Source organism: Poecilia reticulata, linkage group LG2 (assembly GCF_000633615.1).
Source record: "Poecilia reticulata strain Guanapo linkage group LG2, Guppy_female_1.0+MT, whole genome shotgun sequence".
NCBI classification, from domain to species: domain Eukaryota; kingdom Metazoa; phylum Chordata; class Actinopteri; order Cyprinodontiformes; family Poeciliidae; genus Poecilia; species Poecilia reticulata.
Genome location: NC_024332.1, coordinates 7,514,659 through 7,540,504, shown reverse-complemented (window position 1 = coordinate 7,540,504; position 25,846 = coordinate 7,514,659). Strand labels below are relative to the sequence as shown.

The 25,846-nt window shown below is 40.5% G+C and overlaps 1 protein-coding gene across 11 annotated transcripts in view; it reads left to right on the top strand.

Annotated features, from left to right (window-relative positions):
- The window catches only part of LOC103473821 (type I inositol 3,4-bisphosphate 4-phosphatase-like), a 32,843-nt gene that overhangs the window by 1,200 nt on the left and 5,797 nt on the right, over positions 1-25,846 (top strand). The window contains exons 2-27 of one of the 11 annotated variants that reach the window (XM_008424350.2): positions 5,150-5,245; positions 8,682-8,919; positions 9,035-9,079; positions 9,169-9,287; positions 12,492-12,608; positions 12,692-12,771; positions 12,940-13,051; positions 13,967-14,057; positions 14,318-14,465; positions 15,985-16,115; positions 16,197-16,301; positions 16,382-16,490; positions 16,748-16,765; positions 18,084-18,267; positions 18,353-18,568; positions 18,680-18,821; positions 18,988-19,152; positions 20,187-20,219; positions 20,487-20,659; positions 20,745-20,868; positions 20,951-21,018; positions 21,421-21,620; positions 21,704-21,801; positions 21,909-22,021; positions 22,101-22,255; positions 24,922-25,219. In XM_008424350.2, coding sequence (XP_008422572.1) covers positions 8,814-8,919; positions 9,035-9,079; positions 9,169-9,287; positions 12,492-12,608; positions 12,692-12,771; positions 12,940-13,051; positions 13,967-14,057; positions 14,318-14,465; positions 15,985-16,115; positions 16,197-16,301; positions 16,382-16,490; positions 16,748-16,765; positions 18,084-18,267; positions 18,353-18,568; positions 18,680-18,821; positions 18,988-19,152; positions 20,187-20,219; positions 20,487-20,659; positions 20,745-20,868; positions 20,951-21,018; positions 21,421-21,620; positions 21,704-21,801; positions 21,909-22,021; positions 22,101-22,255; positions 24,922-25,102 — 3,033 coding nt within the window. In that variant the 5' untranslated portion in view covers positions 5,150-5,245; positions 8,682-8,813 and the 3' untranslated portion in view covers positions 25,103-25,219. Of the gene's footprint in view, positions 1-5,149; positions 5,246-8,681; positions 8,920-9,034; positions 9,080-9,168; positions 9,288-12,491; positions 12,609-12,691; positions 12,772-12,939; positions 13,052-13,966; positions 14,058-14,317; positions 14,466-15,984; positions 16,116-16,196; positions 16,302-16,381; positions 16,491-16,747; positions 16,766-18,080; positions 18,268-18,352; positions 18,569-18,679; positions 18,822-18,987; positions 19,153-20,186; positions 20,220-20,486; positions 20,660-20,744; positions 20,869-20,950; positions 21,019-21,420; positions 21,621-21,703; positions 21,802-21,908; positions 22,022-22,100; positions 22,256-24,921; positions 25,220-25,846 lie in introns of those variants that run through there. The other 10 variants (XM_008424341.2, XM_008424388.2, XM_008424371.2 and 7 more) reach the window with 10 other exon arrangements.

Sequence of the window (25,846 nt, the reverse complement as noted above, 5' to 3'; positions counted from 1 at the left end):
TCTAGACAAAATAAAAAGATTAAAATGTTAACTTGGTTAGAAAAAAAAATCACAAAAATGTAAAAACAATTTCCTACTTCATAAAATCTTTTAAAAAAATGTGTAAACAATTTTTTCCCTTAGATTTTTTTTTCTTGTGCTACTTTTAAGAACTTTCATGTGATAGTTCTTAAAAGTGATTATTTGCATCACCACAACTGATCTATATGTTGATCTGATGTAGGATTTAGCAGGAAGCCAATTGGAGTTTCACCAGAAGATTTTCTGGATACCTGTAGGGTAGTTTTGGCACTTTTAATATGTAGATCACTCTAGTCTTCTCCCCCCCCCCACGCTGTCTCCTTCCACTAAATAGGAGTCCCTTGAGGTTACCGGCAGAATTTATCACTGACTGTATCTGAGCATCTCTGGTGGACTGTAATGCTTTTTTTTTTGTTTTGTTTTTGCTTTGTTTTTTTCATCGACGCCATGTGCTCGTCGTGACTCATCAAACCCGTCCAATCAGCTGTGGGCAGGGAGCCTGTTGATCCACGCTCCTCTGCTTCTGTGCATCATCATGTGTGGGTAGTTACCAGCGCATGCCTGCAGCCCGCTGGTCGTCCGGATGCTTGGGAGCTGGGGGAACACAGCTTATCCAGCGAGGAGACAAATCTTTATCAAACATGTCGTGTAAAGGTCGCATAAGAAGATTAATTAAGCCTTTTATTTGTTTCACATGAACTAAAATGGAGTTGATTTCAGTTATCTTAGGAACACTGAAATGTCAATGTCCTCGTTCTTTAGCTCAGTATAAGCAAAGTGGAAGATAAAATACAAAAAAATTCAAACATGTATTGACTCAGAGCTAAAAGCCACAGCAGCTTTATGTCTATTTTAAAATGAATTGCTCTTCTTCTGAGCACTTTAAAGCTGCAGAACCTCCTGAACATCAGCCTCTCTAATTTGTGAGCACATATGCGGTCTGCTGCCGATACCGGCTGTTCTCAAGTAACGGCCTCTTTAATATTGATGAACTCCGGGGGAGGTTAAAGACGCATCAGCGCTCCGCCGTGTAGCCGGCAGCTCGGGTTCAGCAGCCGTCTTGCTACGCTTTGTGTTGAACAGCTGTCGCAGAGTGATGTGGGGCGTGACGGGGTTTCCTACGCGGTGAGCGCTCTTGAAAAGCATCTTGAGACGGTGAGAAAGAGCAACTGAAAACCGATTTGTGTGAGATGTTCAGCTTTCGATATTAAAATACTAGACGTCGGTGTTTGTTCACCTTTCATCCAGTGTCTGTCAACAGTTGAGTGTAGGAGGAGTTATGGTGGATTTTCTTCAATTGACACAGTTTCAAAAATTATACGTACAGGGTCAAATAGATTATTCTGTCTGGACATGTGACCGCTCTTTCTGGTAGGAATTGTAAAGCTCATTTAAATCAGTTGGTTTCCTGGCCTGCAGTGGAGCCCTTCGCTTGAAGGTGAAGTTGGAGCACGGACTTATTCCTTGGTTGTTCTTTCTGAAACCTTTTTTCCAGTGTGGACAGTGTCACTTGTGTTGTGGCGGTCTGCAGTTCATGGCTTGAACTTTGTTTGCAGTTTGGAACACCTCCATTGACCAAAACCGTCCCCTTCATATCTCTTGCTCCTCTAATCCACATAAACATCAGAAATTATAAGTGGGTAACCCTGTTTTCCAGTCATTTCTGTTCTTTGCACTTTGCACTTCTTGTTCACCCGGTCACGGCACCAAACGTGGGACAACCGCTGCAGTCGACAAAGTGTTAACTGGATCAAGTGTTCAAGAGGCAGCAGCAGTCAGAGTGAGTATTAAAAGTGAAGCAGAGGAAATGGGTGAGTGCCTGCCGCCTCGTGACAGCATCTGCAGCGTGAGTTTGTTTACACCCCGAGGCTGCAGACCGTTGTGCACTGGAACGCTGATGTCATATGTACATTTGGCTGCAGATTTGTGCTGCGATGTTCGGAGGATGTGAGGGGAAATGCATCGTCACGCTGTTTGCTAATAGACCAATGCAGCCTCATTGGGAAAGACGTGATGCAAATGGTGACCGGATTCAAAACGGAAGCACAGACGTGGATGGACGGTGCACTCTTTAGGATCTGAAAGCTTTTTTTTTGTTGTTTGTGCGTCCACTACTTGTTTTTCTGACACTGCAGGAAGTTTAGCTTGTGGTGTCCTTTGAAAGAGTCTTGTAAGTTGACCCTCTTGGCTCACTTCTGCTTTAAAGGAGGTTCTGCTGTGAGTTCTACTCTCTTAAGTGAAGTCTCACAATACAAACACAATGTTCCGTTGGATTTGTGAAGCAATTGTTGCTGCCCGTCAATCTAGGAAAGGTTATGAGGTAATTTTCAATCTACTCAACACAATAAAGTTTCTACATATGTGCAAAACTTTAAATATGGCTGCCGATCTTACAAAGAGAAAATTCTCTGAATATTGCATATCAGAACAATAGGTGGACCTTGTAGTCATTGGGTTTATCATTATTTCCTCTGTATTGAAAAGTTTGTATGATCCCATATGATCAGCAGTGACTGAGGATCTTACAGGTGATGATCAGGCAGTTCATATTTAATCCGGTCTTATGTTGGGGCTCATTTCCATTTTAGCTCATTAGTAAGTCAGACCTGGAGAATTTTAAGTTGATGATACTATTTTAGACTTGAATAGCTTTGCTGTTATTCTAACTTCTTTTAGCAAAACTTGAACACAACAATAATCTTCTCCAGCATCCAATCTGCTTGTTTTTTTTTTAAGCAAAAATGTGCCTCAGTGGGCCGAGAGAAGCGGCTTTGTCATCCATTTTTGTGTTGCGGATGTCGCTTGCTCATCATGGTTTGAGGTGTACCAGAAACGTGTGAACACAAAGGTTCCAGCTGGAACCTTTTGTATATAAAAAAACAAACAAACAAACAAAAAAAACATTAAAGACCCAGCTCTCTTTTAGATAGTTAGATGGTACGGCTTAATTCCATTCAGGAATGTCCCAATATTGAAAACCCAGCCTTAAGATGATGATATGGCATTTTCCTTGGGCTCTGTCATAATTTTCACTTATGTATTTTAATATTTTTCTGGCTGCCAAACAAATGACCTCCCATTAATGACAAACTTCAGTTGCGTATGTGAGGTTAATACCTCGGGTCACACCCTTAAACGTGTTGTCTGTGACTGCTGTCGGACAAACTGAATGTTCTGCCAAAAACCACTCCTCCACAAACGACAGAAGGGACGTGTGTCTTTTTTCTACTTTGAGTCCCTGACAGTTTTACAGTCTGACTTTGAGAGGCTAATACGTGTTGCTTCAAGTCCTCTTACCAGTGAAGTAAGAAAGGGCAGGAAGCTCAATGCACTTCTTGTTCAACGGTTCAAGACACAGAAACAACCTGGAAATTTACCTGGAAACTTATGGTTGCTTTATTTGACGGTTTACATTCGGTTAGCGATGCTTCCGTTATCTCACTCTTTGCTCCGTCAGTGAAAGCAACTGTAAAAAATCAGAGAACTGGATGAGGCTCTGGGAGATGCTCGCTACGTCACTGTGTGTGTTTTTGTGTTTGTGGCCTAGGCCGGTGCTCATTTTCATGTGAAAGGGCCACAGCTGCTCCGTCCCCATAAAGAAATTATTCATGTCTCGTTCTGATGCCCATCCTTGAGGGTGGAAGAGAGCTGTCGGGGGAGCATCTCTGATTTTGGTTCAGTCCTGCAGCCTGATGATGACTAAGCCAAGGCTTGTTTTACAGTGTTTATGTTCGGCTTTAGTGCTGTGGTAAAAACCAGCATCAAAAACAATGTGAAAATCCCATAGGGGTTTATTATTGGCTAATGTATATGTCCTGGATGATTTCGATGAGTCATTGTTTCACACCGACTGGCATTTTAACAGTCAGGTAAAGGAGCAGACAAGAAAACGGATGTTGTTGGGGGGGTTTTTCTTAATGTTTACAAAATAAAGATTTAACCATTTTTGCTATAAGTACTTAGTTATTTTTTTCAAATGTAATTTTTCAGCTGTAATTATAGATGAATATGTCAAATTCTGTCAGTTCTTATTCTAATTTTGATTTATTTTTCATGTATTATAGCACCATTGTGTTGTGGGAATTCCTTTTTTTCTTTTACTTTAACTTAAATTAATACATAGAAGTTTGTGTTGCAATGCGAGAGAAAAAACAAAATCAACTGCCATGTTAAATATTGATGATGTATAAGGTAGGGAGGTCATAAAGATTTGTTCTTAAGCTAAAACGCTTCAGTCGAAAAACTTTTCAGAGACTTTTCACTCATGATAAAATTCCTCCAAGAAATCCACACTTCCTGTCTGCTTTTGTCGAAGGAACACTTTTTCTCCCGCGACAACCTATCGGATGATTTTACATTGTCCTTAAACAGTTTTACATTTGTGTATCTAAGTGTAAAGCCTTAAAATGTCTTAAATTCATGTTTAAATACCTTAAATACGTCAATCACAGGTCTTAAATTTTGTTGCGACAGGACTATTTAATCTAGCTTTTAAACATTTATTTTCTTCTGGGACTTTTCTGTCAGGCCAAAGTTGAGTAGCGTGCAAATATCTTTATTGCGTTTTGTGACTTGAGGTTGTTGCGCTACCGGTGATTAGCTGCTAGTACATGGCTTCTCGCTAAGTCAAGTCAAGTTTATTTATATAGCACATTTCAGCGACAAGGCGGTTCAAGGTGCTTTACATCATAAAAACACAAAAATACAAAGTCAGAGCACACAGTCAACAATTATAGCTAGCTTAACTGTTAATTAACTAGCTAGCTTTTCTGTGTCTGTCATGGATAGTGCATATGTATCACCAATTGGCTGGATGACATTGGTTAACACTGCTAGTTTTATTACTAAGGATGTAGAGAGTACTACAAAATATCTGACATTCTTGTGTGATACAGGACTTAAATTTCATTCATTATGGTCTTAAAAAGTCTTTATTTTGAGTTGGCGAAACCTGCAGGAACCCTGTCTTTTGCAGTCTGATTAAATCAGACCTAGTTGCATGCGGCTTGTTAAAAGTGAAACAGCATGTGTCAACATTACTACTTCCCTTTTTCTTTTAAAATAAAATCTTTTGAATTGTTTGTGATTTGTTTCACGTTTTCATTTTTCCATCTGCTGTGTTTTACAGACATCGAGGAAAGACCCAAATTTGGCCCTAATAAACTGTTCTCGGTCCTCTGAGTGAGAAAAAGCGGGGCTGCTCGGAGAGAGGAAGCATTGAAACGTGAGTTTCGCCATGTATGGTCAACTGCATTGTCTGTCCCTGAATCTGGCTTTTGTGCCTGAGGCTTAAAACCAAAGACAGAAGCTGTAAACACTCACAGAGGCTGTTGCTCTTTTATACAAATCAGCGAAGGACAAGCCTGGCGCTTCTTTCTGCTGGGATCCTTAAACAAATTCTTAAAAGTGGCGTGCAAATTACAAGCTCCCTTCTTCTGTTTCTACTTCTTTTTTTCAGATCATCAAACTAAATGAAAAAATAATTTAATTGAAAAAGCTATCAAAATCAACTTGGATTGAAATGAACTACTGCCTCATACAGGCACCTACAAATTTCAGTCCAGGAAAAAGACGTTCTGTCAGCATCTTTTGTCTCTGCTGTGAACAAGCTTGAGTTCGTGACAGGCTTGAAGCTTGCTGGGCTGATCTTAAGTATCCTAACCAACTTCCTGTAATCTGAGGGTGGCAGCTTGGCGTTTTCTGCCAGATTCTTACGAAGTAGTGATAGACTTGAATAACCTCTGCTTAGTTTGTAACAGGAAATGTATTTAGTGAAATACGACAAAGTGAATATAATCACAGTTGACCTGAGTTTGTGTTGCTCTTGGTTCCACCAGGTCCTACTAGAGCAAAATTCACGCAACACACCCCAGACATGGGTTGTAAGTGTCAGGAGCTCTGACAAGCCTTCTCTAAGGTTTATACAAAGTGTGTGTGAGTGTGTGCCCCAGTTTTTGTGACTCACAGACATATACACTCTTGGATCTCATGCTGGCTAAATTTGGAGCTGCCTTATAAGGTTGCTTTTCCTCATTCCTTGTAGCAACACCATAAATTTATTGTATGACTACATTTCAAACTGGTAGATGACTGTCATCTACAGATATGACCAATAAACATTTCTATTCTTCATCCTTGTTCTGTAGCAGTTAATCCCTTCCTTACATCAACATAGAAAGATGTTTGACTGTCTGTAGATACAGAGGAAAGGCAATAATGAATTGAGTTGGTATTTATGAAGAAACATAGATTAGGATGATGTGATGACGAAAATGGGAGACGAATAAGCCCCTTCAGACGTTTTTTGGCATTGGAAATGGAAAAAAAGTGACTTCAGCTGGACGAGAGACTGGAAAATTCTCACTTGTTTTTAAAACAAAGGAGTACAAATGCATCAATGCTGGCAAAGATGAAAAGTTTCAATAAATTTTTCTGTCTTTAAAGAAAAATCAGGCTACGGGGCTTCTGCRCATCCTTAAAACATCTTCATCATGTTCTGCAACTCACTGCTAAGATTCCCTGGCTAGCTAGCTACCTTACTGGCTTTTTTGTGTTTATCTTTAGTACAAACCTATCGCCAAGCGATCTCTGCAGTAGCACACAGACACACTAATGTCCTGTCCTCTGCCAGCATTACCCACATTGTTCTCTTTAAATTGTAAACACTTTCGATAGAGTGCAGGACCTCGGAAACTCTCCAGCTACGTCTGCTTTTATTCCAACAACCTCACTGATCCATGATCACAGTTCCACTTCAGGGAAATAAAACTGCCAGTGCTGGCTAAAACACTTCCAGACCATAGATCTCACTCATCTGGTCATCATTGCTTCAGCTGTGTTTCAACTGAAACGTAACCAAGTTTTGTCAACAAATGTAATGACAACAAAAATCAGTTCAGACAGTTTTCGTATGATGAAATAAAATTCTATTTTACTGAATTTCAATCATTCACACCATTGAATTCTTTGCAGTTTATTCCATAAATATGATCGTTATGGAAAAATGGACAAACCAGTTGTTAAATTAAAACTATTAGAAGTGACATTTGCAGTTTCATGCTCAATGATTGCTTTTCTTCAGGAGTAGTAAAGTGACCCCGCCTCTCGCCCGGAACGTTAGCTGGAGATATGCACCAGCAACCCTCCCGACCCCACTAAGGGACAAGGGTGTAAGAAAATGGATGGATGGATGGATGGATGGGTGAATGGATAGTAATGCATGCCACTTTTCAAGTTTTTCTTTGTAAAAAAAATACTGAAAATTAATATTTGTTTATTTACAACCAGACAACCCAGTAACATACTTGGAAGTTTTTTGTGGTTTTAGCATGTCAAAACGTGAAAATTCGAGCAGGTTTGCACTCCGTTTTCATGTCAAGCAACTTGATCCTTCCTTTCAGCTTCCTCTAAATCAAGTCGACAAACTGTTTGTTTTGTAAACAGTAGATTGTCAGATCGTCACGGTTTATGTGCTGGAACGTGTGAAACATCTCATGCTCTCATGCAAACGCCATTCAAATTCGGATGGAAATCAGATCGACTTGCTTTGGTCCACGAAGGACACCAGCTGCTCCAGATGTTTGACACATGTGGGTCGTTTATAAAGTGGGACACTTTGAGTGCTGGACCCCACATGCCAGGAAGTAGGCCAGACCCACCTTCTGTTTTGAATCGGTACAGAATATGTATATCAGATATCAGATAAGTATATTAGCACTTTGAAACTTTTTCAGAAAGCTGGACTTCTCATTTGTATCAGAAAGCTGATTTAATGTATTTTATTTTTTAATATTAGCTTAAACCTGAGTCATTAATGTTTGGGCTGTAGATGGAGCTGAATTTGTCTCTCTTTCTGTGCGCGATGTTAAAGTAGACCATTGAATCTCTCCATTGGAGCCGCCTACTGTCCCCTGTGTACACAGCTTCCATCCAAATAGGCTAATTGCTCTTTTATTAAAGTGGGACAGAAGCAGTGGAGACGGCACACAGTGAGAGTGAGACGTCCTCATTCCCAATAGGGAGCTCAGAATTTCCTAACTTTCCCCAAAAGCAAAGATGGCGACAAGGATGTAAACACGGAATATGTGAAACAAGTTGAGTAGAGCATTTAGTGCTAGATGGACAAAAAAAAGCCTTGTGAAATACAAATTTATCTTCTTTATAGAAGTTCTCACTGAAACCCCCCCTAAAGTAATCCTGTTAAAAGTGAGAGTCTTTGTGCTAAATCTTTTTAGGGTTCTGAAATTCCTTCATAAAACCTCAAGTGTACGACAGATTGGGTAAGCAGTGGGTGGAAAAAACTAATTAGGGCCATGACTCTGTAGTTTAGAGAGACAGCAGCTATAACTCTCTTTATCTGCATTGTTTACACTTTCTGGATGACTTTATCGGCTTTTCTCGTCGTTATGGAAGAATTTCAAATAAGTGAAATATGGGCATTGACTAACCCACTGCCACACCATAATACTAATATACTAATAATTCTGTAGATATTGTTCTGTTGCTAACCCAGACTCAACCAAGCTTTTGTTGTCAAATTGAGAGCCTCACATTTTTACACATTAATTACAAAAAACTTAAACAAAAATATATGGTTATATCATTATGAATCAGCAGTTAACTCCAAAACTGATTGTTTTTCTCTCTCTGGGTTCCGTTAGAGGTGGTGAGGCATTCAGCGGCTCAACCGTGGATCTTCACAGGGCCTCGCCACATGGGAGTGGGCTTCCGCACTCATAAGGGTCTGTGTTTGGGGCTCCCGCCGTCCCGTCGCCCACTTTTGCTGGACCGACATGGCCGGTGGCAGAGAGCGGAAAGAACGACCACAGAGGCCATGGTCGGTGTACCGGGCCAACACCTTCGAGCTTTCCAGCGAGATGATTGGCCTGGTACTCGCAGGTGAGGAGTCACAGGATTTATGGACCTTCTGTGGATCAGTTGTCTTGGAGTGTAAATGTTGCAGGTTTGACTCCAGCTTACTCTCGTCACATATCGCTGTGTTCCTATTTTCCAGGAAATGGTCAAGATCCAGACGAGCCTGTTTTGGAGTTCAGTGTCGGTGAGCGTTACCACAGTCTTCTAGAAACTACCTGAATACCTCTTGGTTTGTGCCTTGGTGACTGTAGAAGTGTTGTCGGTGTATTCCAGCCTGCACCGAACTGGCCACTCCCTCTTTGGAGCGAAAACCAAACAGCTTTGTAGCAGTGAGCTGCACAACCCCACCACAGGCCTTCTGGACCAAACACGCCCAGACCGAAATCATAGAGGTCAGTCCCGTCCAGAGGAACCGATTATAGCCTCTTCTCCATCACCTCGTCTCACTCTAACCGGTTAATATCTGGATTTGCTCAAGTGTCACTACAGACACGAATGTGCAAACGTGGTCGGCTGATTATTTTGTTTGTAGCAACACTCTGCAATGGAGAACCTTGAGGCTGTGGTTTTGATAGACTTAAATAAATCCATATATTTAATTTTGTCTCATCAAAATTAAATATTTTAATATTTAATATCAAAGTAATCTGAATTAGTCATCTTATTCAGATTATGTCATTTCATTTTTAATTTTTTAAGCGTTCAACCGCTGAATTTAGGTAATGCAGTTAAAAGATGTATGTCATTATCCATGCATGAAAATAAAATGCACATCACAACAAACTATTGTTATGTAGTTCTATTGTTTTGCACCGGCCAATCATCTAATAAAATCAGACCCTGTTTGACCACCTCTGTTGGAATTTCTCCATTTTTTCTTTTTAGTTTTTTACTACATTGTTTATAGTCAGAGGGTAGAAAAATATGTTAAGGTGTAGACAAAGCTAACTATTTTAACTGTTTTCTCCATGCATTGTTTCAGACTTCTTGTCATTCTCTGAAATAAATGAGCATCTTACATTTCAGGATCTATAAATTAATAGTACCAATCCTATATAACATTTACTCCGGTAAAGCTGTCATCATAATACCTCTGGTACAAGCCAGACGCAGAGTATTGCGTGCAAACGAGTTGATTGGCCTGTAGAATCTGTGACAAGACTGTAGTAGTTGGCGAGATGGTGAGGTCCAGGTTGGATCTCACCATCTCCACCATGGTCAAACCTTTAGGTCTCAATCTTTTTATCAACTGTAGAAGAACAGCACAGAGAGCATCAGCTGGACAGGGTTAACCCTCAACAAACAAATATACAAACGCAAAATGATATCATTGGAGCATCCACCCACGTTCTTGCTCATAGTCAGGGGACCCACCCAACCTGAGTAAAACCAGATCAGACATTAACCAGATGGAGAGAGACTTGACAATGGAGAAGGGACTTATGACGATACTGCCTTAAGAATATGTACCATTAGTGATTAGAATCAGCTTGTCAAGAGTGCTAAGCTGAACAAAAAACTGCTTTTTGTAAAGCATTGTGTAACACAGTGGTCCCCAAACTACGGCCCGCGGGCCGGATCCGACCCGCCTCCACTTTTGGTCCGGCCCCCTGAACAATACCAGAGAGCATTTAGATTTTTTTTCATATACCGTATTTTCCGAACTACAAGCCGTTTATATGTGGATTTTTCTTCAACCACCAGAGGGCTCTTTAGCAGGAAGTGAATCATTGGAAGTCTGGTTAATTACGTGCCAACATTGAGCCMAMWRGCAGYAWRATSAKTMAGAAMSWRWWMMKATGTCTTTGGAAAGTTTCTTTGCAAAGGGGAAAAGGCCCAGAAAAGAGACAGGAGAATGGATTTATCCTGGACCGGTAGGTGAGTCCCACATTACAAGCCCGCTCTGCATAACATGCGGCGACCGGCTGCTAATGAGGCAATGAAACTTCAAGCTGCTTTGCCACGTAGAGACCAAGCACGCTGTGCTCAATCAACACACCTCGGGTGTCATCGTCTCCCATCACTCCCTGATGGGACCGTCTTGTTGCAGAGAAACAAGCTCAGTGCTCCCGTTAGTCAGTATCGTGAGTTAAAATTTTCACAAAAGTAAAATGTTCGTTTTTGTGGCGCTTCTGTATATTATTTTGAAGGGATATATATAAACGTTACCATAGCGACCAGAGACAGAGCGTTTGGGCAGTGGTCAAGAGGAGAGGAGTAGAGCTTTTGAGTCTTAAGTCTGGTTTAGATGCAAAATTTAAGATTGTCGGCCGATTCTCCAAACCTCTGTGACCACAGAGCTGATAAAAGTACAGGTTCGATCGGTTCGTGTTCAGCCACATTGCACGAACCGATTCCAGTCACAAACATCCCGATTCCAGAGGATAATCCAGTGAACCCCCAGGCCCCCTCCAAAACATAGCGGGAATTTAGAATAACCAAACACTGATGACGATGTAGAGGCAGTAGTGATAGTTTGTGGACTCATTTTAAGAGATAAAAGRYGTAACAAAAAGAAAAGGCGGTGGATAAAAGACAACGGGAGCAGCCGCTCTATTTGCTGCACTATGATTTGGAGGTGAATATGTTTTTTCATAGTTAACATTTTTAACTGAATAAACATAATAATGACCTTTTAGATTTAATAATAAATATTTCCACATATCATCTCCGATATCCACCAGACTCTCAGTTGCGCGATATGTCAGCTGTTTGGGATTCCCCTCTGTTCTGATGTCACTGCGCTTTTTGATTGGCTACCTGTCACATTCAACAGGTTGTATTCTCGTTCCCAGTCAGGGAAAACCCCACAGGCTGCGATAAAAGGGCCAAGACAACCCAAATGGGGCATATTCAGTATTTAGTGGGAACACCAACATGCAGAAACCTTATCTGACTGTTCACCTCCCCACCCCCTCTCCCGGGCCGCAACAAAATTTCCAAGTCTTGACCGGTCCGCGGTAATAAACAGGTTGGGGATCACTGATTTACCACAAACTAGTAGCGGACACGAAGGATCAGCACTTTTACTGTTACAGTTACCATTCGGAAACTACCGTAATCAGTTCTGTTAAATCTAATCTTGGCAACTTTTTCTTTTTCAACCATAATAAATGTGATAGTCAATTGACCTGTTATGACTCAAATGTTGGGTGTCCGCCCCCCTCTGCTGCTGCTGCATCATTGCGGAAAACCTGGAACAGCAGAGATATCTGAGGCTTAGATGTGTATGTTTACTGGTTTAAAAAAAAACAAAAAAAAAAACTTTGGGGTTGTGGCTTATAGTCCGGTGTGGCTCATTGTTCGGAAAATACGGACTATAATCCAGAGAGGCTTGTTTGGTTCTTATTTATTTCATTAATAGTGTTATTATTTATTTCCTGACTTGTTCTGTGAAGAACCCAGAGAGAGTTATTTGATTGTGCTTTCTGGAAAACTATATATTTTTACATCTAGGCACTCCTGCAATCGTCACACTTTTTCTGTTACAAACTGACTCTGGCCCCCCACCAGAGAAGGAAAAAGTTATGTGGCCCTCACAGAAAAAATATTTGGGGACCACTGGTGTAACGCAAGTCCTCTTGGTTTCCCCTCAGGGCACCAGTAACCCCATGTTCCTCAGTAGCATCGCCTTTTTCCAGGACTGTAACATCAACCCCCAGACGCAGGTCAAGCTGGCTGTGTACGACGTAAAGGACCGCTCGCAGGGGACGGTACGAATCTTCTGACATGTACCTGTGGCACCTTAAGAAAACCAAACATAAATCTGAGCTGTTGTCTCTCCCTTTATGTTCAGATGTACATGTTGGGGTTTGCACTTTTTGCTGTGAAGGAACTTCTGCAGGAGAAAGGCCACAGATTAGAGCTTGAATTGCGGTAAACCACCTACACATGAAATTAAAATCCTGTAGAGGAAGCATAGCATCTAAGATATTTTCAGTCATTTATTCAGCAGTTTTGATGGAAGTTTGTTTTCCTGCACAATAACCTAACCTGAACTCTACAAATAAAACCCAGCTTGTGTTTTTCTTTTTGGATGGACAGATCGGCAGAGAACCAACGCGTTGGGAAGGTCACCATTGCGGCGTTGCAGATGGAGGACAGGGCTGATCATAGGATGTCTGTTAGAAATCTGCCAGAGAGCATCAATGGTCGAGTAAGGAACAAAATTATCAGCTTTTGTTGTCATTTTTCTCCTTACACACTAGGTTAAGACCATTATAAGAAATCTGATTGGGTTCCTGGAAGTTTGGAAGATCTTATTCAGTGACACAGTTCATCAAATAGCATGTAACGCCGCATTGTGTGATGATGCAAAATAGATACAATAGATCCTTGAACACATTTTGCAATTATAATGATAATATGATAACGTAGCGCATTGTGCCATAAAAGATCACACCCTGTCTGTTCTCATCTTAATCATTAAACTTGTAAGAGCAACCATGTTGAAACTTGGGCCAATAAATGCCAAACCTTTGCTCATTTAGTTGCCTTTTCAGGCTCATAGCCAGAAACGTTGGTATTAACCTACATGTCAAGGCAAAATTATTCAAAATGTGTTCAAGGATTTTATTACATTTTGTGTCGATTATGACAATAGTTTTAATGGTGTGTTATTACATTTTAAAGCCTAGTTTTATTACATACTGAATTGCTACGTAGCTTCATCAATGGTGCTTTCAAATATAAATATGAAAGCAGTTATTTCTTGACAGTCTATATATATATATGTGTGTGTGTATATATATTATATATATATGTGTGTGTGTATATATATATATTTAATACATAGGGTACAATTTGCATTTAAATTGCAGCCTGGAGAAAAATGGCTTCCTTTGGTCTCCCAGCAGCCAGCAGAACTGAACCTGGATGTGGTTACAGTTATTGCATTATTCCTTGCCAGTCTAGCTCCAAATCGCCTTGTGACTCATGCTGGCGTATATTGCCTCACTGACAGCACATTACTCCTCTCTGCCTATGAGAAAGACACGTTGTCAAATTTCTGTCTTGATTCAGTGTAAAGCAGGTCAAATTTTCACTCAGTCTGTGTTTGTTTTGCCTGCAGACGGTACTTTCCGTCGACGAGAGCCTGACTGAGTCGATGGGAGCCCGGATTAAATACGCCTCGCTGTCTAAAGACAGCCTACTTCGCTCAGGTGAGACTTCACTGACTTCACAACAGCAGACAGATTTAAGCATAAGACACCACAACGGCATGAGGGAAAATATAGGTCAGGAGCACAGAGTACCTACAGGAAACAAGGTAACTAAGTCACAGAGAGCTGCTAGGAGAGGGAATGAAAGCTTCCCAGTGTTGTAGTTACATACATTGTTTTAGTAAGAATGATTGATAAGAATAGGTGCTGGCGCAGTTGCGAAACCTGTCAAACTGCATTACGATGTGCATGTGAAACAGTGTTTGGAGGAACCATGTCCAGGATGTACCGCTTCCCAACCACTGACGGAAAGCACTTGCGCGTCCTGGAGCAGATGGCCGAGAGCGTCCTGTCCCTCAACATTCCTCGGCAGTTTGTCAAGCTGCTGCTGGAGGAGGACTTCACCAGGTACTGAACGCCAGCGCTGCGACGAGCCATTACTTTAGTTATTGATTATTCTGATGATTAATCAGATTTTTTAAAGTGGCATTTTCTTCAGACTTTTCATTTAAGCCTTTTTAATACAATACTAGAAACGCATAAAAAGATACATATAAACAAATATTTTCTATTTTAAATTGAAACATTATTGCCTAAAATGCAATAACACAGCATTCCTTTAGCGAATGCTTAATCATTTGTAGTGAAGGATGCATCTGCAGCTAAAAAACACATGAAAAGCTCAACCCCTTCTGCACGACTTAACATCAATACAGCACGCAGCTGACGTATTGACTTGAGGAGGTTCATATTTGCAGACAAAGGATTTTTAAATTTTGCATGCTAAATATATGTATATGTTTTTCCATTTTTACTCGAGTCCGTATACTCTAGTTAACGATTAATCGATTACTAAATTAGTTTACGATTATTTCAATAATCAGTTAATCACAAAATACGATTAACCATTTCAGCCCTTGTTAGTTTTGCGACCAAAACGAAACCAGACTGGAACCAGCAGTTTTAGAGCTCTCAATATTTTTTCTTTTATCTTCAGCTTCACACACTTCAGTTCAGTCTACAGCATAGCATGTCAGACAAAACAAGAAGGAGAATCTCCCTCTCATCTGAGCCACCTGGCTTTTAAAGGATTGGCTTCCACCAGGACTAATTAGAGGGATGGAGACATTCACATTTCTAGAAAGAAAGAACAAACATTTGTACTAAACTATTCCTAAAAAATGTTTACACAGTTACAATTAACTCAAACAAGACTAGAAACAAAAACAATCTGGGCCCAAACAAAATCCAAAGCTTCTCTCCTCCCTCTCAGACAATGGACTTTCCCAATGAGACTGATTGGAAACACCAGGTCCTTGTCAGCACTGCTCATGGACGCGCTTCCATGGCAACATGTGACCAGGTGACCTCAAAGAGATGAGAAGATGATTAAAACAAGTAAATAAATCAAGTTACTTCCCCAAACACAATACATTTACCCAAATAAATTAGAATATATAAAGTACACAAAAAACAGCACCTGTTAGGGAGGGGGTAAATCCCTCACAGCCCTACTAAACATACGCCTGAGAAATCCGCAGTTTCAAGCTCCTCAGAATTTCATTTTATTTATTTTCGTTCTTGTTCTGTGGTTTCTAGTGTCTAAAATCAGGAAGTACAGTCGTAACAAACAAACACAAACTTAAGAAATTGAAACCTATCTTTGCATAAACTGCAAGAAATATGCAGCATTTGTTTTACTGATTTAATAAACTTGCCTCAATCTTAAAATTTTTTCAATTTTGGGGAGTTGAATCAGTTCTGGGATACTACTGCAACATTAAATGTTGCAAAAGTGAGGCACCGCCGTGAATATTCTCCGGCACCAAAATATGATGAAATATGCACTTTGACGTAATTTCTATTGAATCTTTTATTTATTTATTTGTTTATTTATTTATTTTTTCACCTTAAATATCTCTCATAGGGTGTGTGAGCTGGAGGAACTGGGAGAGTTATCGCCCTGCTGGGAGACTTTGCGACGGCAGATTGTGTCCCAGTACCAGTCCATAACACTCGCATATCAGGAAACGCTATCTGACCTCAACAGCTACAGAGGTCGGTGTCTTCACGGCTCTCCAAACGTTGGTCAACAAGTAAAAACATTAAGCTTTCTCCCTCATGTGCTCTCGGCATCAGGTCCCTCCTTCAAAGCTAGCAACCTGAAAGCAGACAGGAAGCTGGAATTCATGCCAACCAACCTCCATGTGCAGAGGATGAGGGTGCAGGACGAGCTGGGCTTCAGTAAAACATCTGTTCTTGAAAACATTTATTCTTTTGTGTTCTGTCCTTCCCTCTGTAATCGGTCATCTGTTTCATCGCAGAGCACACCTACGATGTCATAACGATCGGCGCTCCGGCTGCTCATTGCCAGGGATTTAAAAGTGGTGGCCTCAGGAAGCTCATCCATAAGTTTGAGGAGGCCAAGAAACAGTAAGTTAACATGAATGTAACACGGACTTCATACAGGCAAAATCCAGATAAAAGTCATGTTTTTTTTTTTTCTTTTCCTGGTGTTAATTTTTTCTTTTTTTTTTTTACTTCATTCATACTTCAGTTTTTATTTCAGATCCTTCCAATCAGCAAATCATTGGCCTGCTTTGATTTTTACATTCAATGTTTCTTTGTAATAATTTCTTGGCATTCTTCTTAATTTGTTTCTGTTACTGTTTTTTTTTTTTTATTATCAGCGTTTGTGAGGAGGAATGGTGAGTTGCTGCCTTAATTTTGCTTGTTTTCATTTCACAGTTTGTATCTCACTGCTACAATGGAAAATTCCAGGTTATGGCTTGTTTACAAAAAAAAACATGAAAGCAATAAAGAAACTGAACTATTTGCTTAAAATGTGAGTTTCAACAGGTCAAACTGAAATCACACAACTTTGACGTATCTTTAGACATCCTTTCCGAGAATTTACAATATCCACAATATGTTTATATTTTACTCTTATTTTGAAAAGCAAAAGAGAAACCAGTTTAATAATTCATTAAATGTCCATGCCTCCTGGATGGTTTTGAAGTAAATGTGACAGTGCATCTGACTGCGCTCCAGCACTGCGTGGCATGTTTACAAAGCGCCACAGCAAAATAAATTTCTTTCTTTTCGTCCCATTTGCGGAGCATATTTTTATGCATATTTTATGCATATTTTTATGCATATTTCTAGCATATTTTTCTTGACAAAAATCCTCTAAGACACAAATTATCAAAAGTCTGTGGAAAGAGAAAGTTCCTCTGTTACATTGTCTGAGGAGGACAAAAGGTGAGCTATTATAGGTGCATTTTCTAAGCTACAGAATACTAATTATTATGAAAGTTAAAGCTAGGACACAAGCAGTCTTCCTAATGCCATAGTTGGATGTACTGGAGGTCAATTTTTTCAAGTGGTAGTTGCCACTGCTGTAAATTTTCTTATTTGTGATCAGAATCAGATTCAGAAAGGTCTGATCAAAGGACGACCAATAAAAGTTATTGCAGCAATATGCATCAGTTTGATACTGAGTTGTCGAAGGTTTTGAGAAGCATCGTTCAGCTGGTCATTACAAGATCGGTGCTTAATTTACTTCATTTAACAGGCTATGAACTGCAATTTTCAAATAACACCGCTTTGTGCCACCACACAAACTGTTGATGTTTTTAAGTTGTCAAACCCATAAATCATGTAAAACGGCATCACTTTATCAAATTCATTGAAAATGTCAGTTCGCAAAGTTGTAAGTCGGCTGTTTGTTCAAGTTTCTAATAAAAGTCACCTGGAAAAGAACATTTTTAGAACTAATTCTCAATTTGAAATGTCAGCGGTATTTCCCTCTGCTCAGAACATGTTATGGCACCATCTACAGCAGGCATGTGCATGTAAAAGCTGTATCGTTCTATAAAGTCTTATTTGACAAGTCAGTGGCATCCCTCCCTCCTGTTCTGGAAACAGATCTTCTTAAAATCAGGAGCTCACTTCTTCCCATTAGAAGTGTAGAGCAGAGTGTCGTCAACGTATGGTTTGGTAACGGTCTTTTCTCCCCCTCAGCAGCGCTCTCTCCAGCTCACAGTCCATCGTCTACATACCCCAGGACATCGTCCGAGCCAAAGAGATCATTGCCCACGTCAACACGCTCAAAACTCAGGTCAACTACTACGCTGAGAGGCTTTCTCGAGCCGCCAAAGACCGATCGGCTAGCGGGCTGGAGAGGACGCTGGCTATCCTGACGGATAAGGTACCACAGGGCAGTTTGATTCAGGAGTTTGCCTCCATTTATTCCACAAACTAAAAGCGATATTTTTTTCATCGGATGATGTCAGACTCGTCAGCTCGTGACGGTGTGTGACTGCAAATTGCTGGCTTCGGCCATCCAGGCTTTGAACGCGGCGCGGCCCGACTACATTGCCTCCAAAGCGTCGCCTACCACCGAACCAGAACAAGTGGTCCTCCGCAACGATCAGGACACTCTGCTGGCCAAGTGGAGCGGCTGCAACAGTCGATCTTCGCTGCATGTGGACTGGCACGAAGAGGAGTGGGTAGGTCTTTACAACGTTCCTCAACGTTTTCTCGTTATTACTATCAGCTCTTTTTGGTTTTCTCTTCACATCTGGCATATTTTGACTTAAAATCTTTTGTCTTCTGCCCAGGAGAAGGTTTGGGTCAATGTGGACAAGTCTCTGGACTGCATCATCCAGCGAGTGGATAAGATGTTGCAGAAAGAGAGGAGACCCAGCAGCAGTAGTCTGGACAGTACCCAGCATGACCTGCAGGGCGGCGACAGTAGAAAAGGTGCTCCTGTTCACCATTTAAGTTTTAGCTCTAACATTTCTGCTTAATCTGCTCAGCTGGAATCAATTTTCACCATCATACTTTATAAAAAAAATTAAATAAAAATAAGAGAGGAATCGCTCAGATGTTGGTGTAAATTGACTCTTGTGTATGTGACTATAAAAAGGTGAGGAAAAACGACGGGCTTTCTGGATCAACCCAGGAAGTTTGTCACAGGACTCATTATCATCAGAACCACCACCTCCACCATCTTCATCAGCACCACCATACTCTTCTTCTTCGCCTGCCCTCTCCTCATCTGCACGACCCCCCAGCCCCGAACAAGAAAACTGTACGTTTCTGTTTCTACTGCTTCGTTGCTCCGTTTTTTCCACAGAACCGCATAGAGGTCACAGTCAGACGTTTACATCCACTTAGAGTACATTCAATCTGGGGTAAATTTCTGAGGACTGAGCAATGAAAAGGATTTTTCGTTTTTGAGGATTAAAGTTTTGGAAAATCAGGATTTTTTTTTTCACCAATTGACTTCTTGGGTTTTTAATAGTTTGAAGTGATGTCAGCACACCCGGGGCCACCATTGTGTTTGGCAGCGTGTTGTATAGCTTCTGCTACAAATCTTTTTTTTTTTTTTTTTAAATGAAGATTTTTTTTTTTAAGTTATATTGTTACCAGAATAAAGTCGTAATATCAGGAGAAAGAAGTAGTTATTTTTATGAGAACTCCCAACACTAAAATATAGCATCACATTAATTATCAAAGCATTTTTCTCATAAGCATGACTTTTTCATCATAATAGTAAGAAGTTCTTGCGATAAAATTGTGTCTTTATTCGCCTAATATTAGGACTATACTCTTGTAATTAAAAATTCTTGTAGCCTGTCTCTAATATTCTGCTGTGCAGTGTTTTGTTGACTCACCATCCAGAAACCAAGGCCCCCTTTAACCTCCCTTAGGGTCACCACTGGTAGTTAAAAATTGTTGACCCTATTTTTGTTTTAAGCATCTGAACATTCAAAGACTAACTAATATGACATGGGTGTATGTAAACCTCCGACTGAAACCGAACGTCTCTCACCTCGTCTGGATGATGTTCTTCTATTTGATTGAGTCTTGTTGTTTAACCTTTGTCATTGTCCACAGTGTTTCAGTCAGTAATTTAAATGTTCTGGACCATGGTCAAACATCTGCTCCAATTACCCCCTTTAAACCAATGTGGGAATAAAGTGGAAGCCTTTGCTTGAGATATCTAATCGCAGAAGAAGCTGCATAGTAGATTTTTTATTGTTAGATGTTTGACCCTGGTCTGCAGTGTTTTCTATGTGTGTCTGCTAATCATGCATGTTGCACCTTCACCCCTTCTTCCAGATGGAAGCCCGAGTGCAGAGGAGGCGTACCCAGGTAAGAGCTGCTGCCTCTAACTTTGAATTCATGTAGGTTTGTTTTTGTTTTTGAATAGTCACTTTCCATAACTTTTTCTATCATTTGTAAAGTGAAAAAGATACACAGTGTAACTTGGCTTCTGTCAGCGCTTCTGCTTTCCTTGCCGTCTCTCTGTCCAGTCCGTTTCCGTCTCTTAGCAGTCTAATTAAGATTAATTTCAGTTTCAGTCTTCCAGCTGATAACCTCTCGGTTTTATTCTTTACTCCGTTCCATCTTTGCTCCTAGGTGAGTGGAGCGAGGCTCTGTACCCGCTCCTCACCACGCTTACCGAGTGCGTCGCCATGATGACTGACAAGGCCAAGAAGTCCATGGTGTTCCTGCTGATGCAGGACAGCGCCCCCACCATTGCCATGGACGTGTCGCTGCAGTATCGCCGGGACATCGTCTTCTGCCAGACGGTCAGCACACAGTACATGACTCAAGAGACCAATGAAAAAACTTTTTTTCCCTCCTGTTCTGATGTCTCTCCTATGTTCCTTGCAGCTCACTGCCCTAATCTGTGGCTTCATCATCAAACTGAGGAACTGTCTTCGAGACAACGGTTTCCTGCGGCAGCTCTACACAATCGGACTACTGGCTCAGTACGAGTCCCTGCTCAGCACCTACGGTTCGAAACAGACTCTATCAGGTCTTACTCATGACTTTTTTTAGCTGGATTTACTTCACCGAGCGTCTCCTTGTGCGTCTAGGAGAGGAGGTCGCCATGTTGGAGGACATGAGCGTCGGCGTCATGGATCTGCGGAACGTCACCTTTAAGGTAAAAATAATACTACATAATATTTATACAGCAAAAAACCCAAGAAGTTTCTAGTTAATATATTTTATTACGTTTTAATTTGGGCAAAGAAAATTTTTAAATAACTTTTCAGCAAGATATATAAGCTAAGTAAATAATTTTTCAACAATTCTAAAAAGAGAACTGTAGCAGTTCAAGCACTTTATATATCTAAATGAAAAAATTATTTACTTAAAACAAGCTTGTATATCTTGCTGAAAAGTTACTTGTAAGTTAGTTTTGTCTTATTTCAAGATAAATTTACTAGAAACTATATAAAAAATAAAATTAGAATAAATTTGGGCATTTTTACAGTGTAATTTGCATACAAATATTCTAAATCAAAACAGAAGATTTTCTTTGTTTTTTAAAATTTTGACTCAGGTCACCCAGGCAACCGGCAGCTCCGCTCCCGACATGCTGCCGATCATCACGGGCAACAGGGATGGCTTCAACGTCCGCATCCCGCTGCCGGGCAGCATGTTCGACGCGTTGCCGCGGGAGATCCAGAGCGGAATGCTGCTAAGGGTCCAGCCAGTGCACTTTAACGTGGGCATCAACGAGCAGCAGACGCTGGCCGAGAAGTGAGACAGACTCACATTTTGTGCTCCAGAGACATTGAAATGAAGGGGGGGAAGAAACCTGAGTTTGTGTTTGTGCCGCTCAGGTTTGGTGACACGTCCCTTCAGGAAATCATCAACATGGAGAGTCTCTCCAGGCTGAACTCGTACTATGAACAGTTCAAAGAAGTTCTTCCTGAGGACTGTGAGTTTGGAAAAGCTTCTTCTTCTTCTTCTTCTGTTTCTGTATCGTCTCAGAATATGAGAAACGAAAGAGTTAAAACTCGTACAACCCTCCTTTTCTCCACCCAGGCCTTCCCAGATCCCGTTCCCAGACTTGCCTCCCTGAGCTGCTGAGGTTTCTGGGCCAGAACGTCAACGCCAGGAAGAACAAGAACGTGGACATCCTCTGGCAGGCGGCCGAGGTGATGAAAAACCTCTGAATGCAAAAGGAAGGAGGAATCTGCCTGTTGAAACTCAAACCTCTTCGCTTTTCTGCGTTAGATCTGCCGCCGACTGAACGGAGTTCGTTTCACCAGCTGCAAGAGCGCCAAAGACCGGACGGGAATGTCGGTCACTCTGGAGCAGTGCCTGATCCTGCAGCATGAACACGGCATGGCGCCGCAGGTCTTCACGCAGGCACTCGACTGCATGCGCAGGTAGGAGAATCAACCTGTTTTGTTGGGCCGTAATTCCAGTAGCACTTGAACTCTAAGATGGAATCTGATTTGTCCTTAATTTAATAGAAAAAAACCGAAAAAACAAATCTCAGACAAAAATGTGTAAACTTTTTTTTAACTGGCAGATTTATTGTTTTTGCCACAATCATCATCATTTTTTCCTTTGTCATCCTTTTGTCCATCGGCTACCAGTAATAACTAGTGAACTGTACTTTGTTTTAGGTTTGTATTAACTGCAAGAATGAGGGCCAACTAGATTACACAGATTGAAATTAAACCATGGAAGCAAGATGGGTAAATTTGTTATAAAAGTATTACTGATTGCACTTTAAAAATTAGGTAACTTTATGTTATTAAAGGTAAAGTTTAAACAGTAATGATTTCTTGGTTAATGTCAAGTTGTCATAACAAAGACATTTTGAATAATGTCAACTTTGTATTAAAAGAGTCATAATTTACCGAATGACGCTTTACGACAGTCATAAATATTCATGAAGGCTTATTCATGTTCATGACATGTGTTATGTCATGTTTATGAAAGTGTCATGACAGTCTTATCCACCCCTCTTCAAATATAGTGTTACTGCAAGATGTTATATTTCAGGTTTTACAATAAACTTTTGCTGCTACTTTTCGTTGGAAATTTGAGGTGCACAACTAAAACTGATTTTATTTGCAAACACATTTAATTCCTTTCTTGAAAGCAACTGTAAAATTTCTCCAAACTCCACAGAAGTGTGGAAGAATAACGGATTACAAAGAACATAGCTAGTTGTTATTTACTGTCTGGTGAATTACACGGCCAGGTCAGTTAAACCAGTTATACAAGATTCAAATTATGTAAATAACAAAGCATATCATTTATTTCTTGAGCACTTTACAGTACATAACACCAGATATTGTGCAATAAACAAGAGCTAGCATTTTGTTTATTATCCGCTAATGTACAAAATAACCAATAAAAACCACTAGCATTTTAGTTAGCTTAAAGTTAATCTCCCAAAACAACATGTGGAGCCCTCTAGTGGAACCAGGTCCATTGCTATTCTTGTATGTTGATGACTGGCAGAATTTTCAGACTAAACCCAAGAGGTAACAGTAACTAATCTCTCTAAACTCAGTTAAAATTAGTGAAATTAGCCAATTTTACAAGTTGAATCGTAGCAGTTACATTGTAAAGCATCAATAAAGTCTCTCCAAACTCTGTAGGAATGTGTAATAATGGTAATTAATTTAAATTAGTTTTCTTCTTCTGCCTGAAGAAAAAACTATTCTCCAAGGTAGCTTAGTGGAAAACATGAAAAATCTATTACTACTGCACGTTTATAAAAAGAATTAGTCATTTTTCTTATATTTTAGAATGTAACCCCAATAAAACAAAGTCTGGGTAATGGATTTACAAACTATATATACAGACATGTTGAATAAATTAGAAAATACATCGAAGTCTTGTTTGTCAGATTGAAAGTACATTTTGAAAATAACCTTTATGCAAGTATTACACATTTCTAACCATTTCTGAAAATAGTTTTTTATTGGTCTGATGTAGTATACTAATTTAAATGCCACGTTTTCATCAGCTGTAAATGGAAATTATCATAATTGAGAGAAATAAAGGCTTTTGAAACTTTCTATATAATGTATAAAAATCACTTAGTGATAAGTTTCCTATAATAAATGGACTTTTCAAATGTATTCTAATTTATCAAATGGGTCTGTATACATATGATTTCAAAGTCAGGAAAATGAAAATGAATTCAATCATAAGATACAAAAAAATAAAACATACAAAAAATTGTAATTGTGAAAGCGGTCCTGTTTACCTCCAGCAAAGGGAGAAAAATAAAAAAAGAAACAAGCTGAGCTTTTTTCCCCCCGCTTGCAGAAATACGATGCTGATCTGAGACAGGAGACAGAGCGACTGAGCTGCTGCTGCTGCTGGTCGTTATTGATACTGATATTGATCCACAGCAAATGCGATTCCCAGCTTCTCTTGCCTGGTTGTGCTCCAAATGTCTGTTTGGTACAAACCCCAGAGACGCTCGCACCACTCTGTTTAAAGTCTCTCCATCTTTCTCCTTCTCCTCCTCACGTCTGCACGCGTTCCTCTTCTCCTCCTCCCCAGCCGGCTGGCATGAACTCAGATTTTATTTGACCCCGGATGCATGTTTGACAGCAACAAATTGCCCCACACCCCGTAACGTTTGCATGCCCCGAGCTTCGTGCTTCTCCCTCCTCTTCCTTCTCCATCCATGTCTAAAGAGAAGATAAACATGGTGAACCATTTTGCTGTTTCTTCTTTCCTTTCTTTAAAGAACATCTTTCCTAATTTCTCTTTTTTTCTCTCCTCTCTTTTCTTCCTCTGCTTCCCGTCTCATGGTTCTTGTCCTGTAACTGCCTTATTTTCGCCGGATTGTGTTTTATTTGTTTATCGGCGTTATTGTTTTGGTGTCGCCTTGTGGGAGCTACTTTCTGTCAACACATTTTTTTCCCTTGTTCTCACATCCCACTTATTAATTTGCCATCTCTGCGCTGGCATATCTGCGTGCCATCTGTTTATATCCCTTCCTCCTCATCCGTCGCTCTCTTCCTCCTCTTTTGCCGCTCCACCTCCTTCCCGTTCTTCTTCCTCCTACACCGTGCAGCGTTGGGACGAGGGAAGGTGTGATCCAGAAGAACCTGAGCGGCTTGCTGCCAGTGCGCGACCTGCGGCTGGACCCCAGCCTCATGTACTCCCTGCCGCTGTTGGCGCTCAGCCCCAACCTGCTGGTGGTGTGGATCTTCCTCAGCGTGGCGTATTTCTTGGCCAAAGTTCGCTGCAGCTGAGCCAGGCCTGGTCAGGGTTTTTTCCCCCCTGAAACTGCAGTCCAGTCACACACTGTTTCACCTGAATGAAGGGCTTTCCACCACCCCCACTGGAGTTTCTTCATGGGAAAAAAAAAACAAAAACTGAATTTTCCTTCACTTCTTTCTCCTCTTGCTGAAAGTGAGGCATCAGGCATCTGAGTTACCATTTAAAGCTGCAGTATGTAAATCTATCATCATTTCCCAACCAAAAACAACCAATCAGAGTCAGGAGGAGGGCCTTAGCATTGTCAATCAACCTTGTGAGCGCACTGCTAAACATGCTAACCACGGAGAAACAACTTACCATTACAGAAAAAACATTTATCCCCCATTATTGGTAGCCGTGCTAACTAGCCTTAGCACTAGTTAGCATTTGCTGAGCAACAAATATAGAAAAAAAATATTTTGTTAAAGTTACGTACTGCTGCTTTAAAGTTTAATTTTTGTGTCTTATTTTCATATTTTCTCTCCTAAATGCTGCCATTCCTCTGATTGGTCACTAAAGTACAGTGTTTTGTCTTTTTCTTTTTTTTTTAAATGATTACTCGCATAAAGAAAGAGGAAAGGCTTGCAAAGTTGCTTAACAATAAATGATGTGTTTTACGGGGAACATGCAATAGAAGAAAAAGTATTTTTAAAAGGGATGTAATGAATATTTTTAGCAAACGACTTGATGTCACTCTGCCTTATTTCTCACAAATAACACCAGAACAGACACAGTTG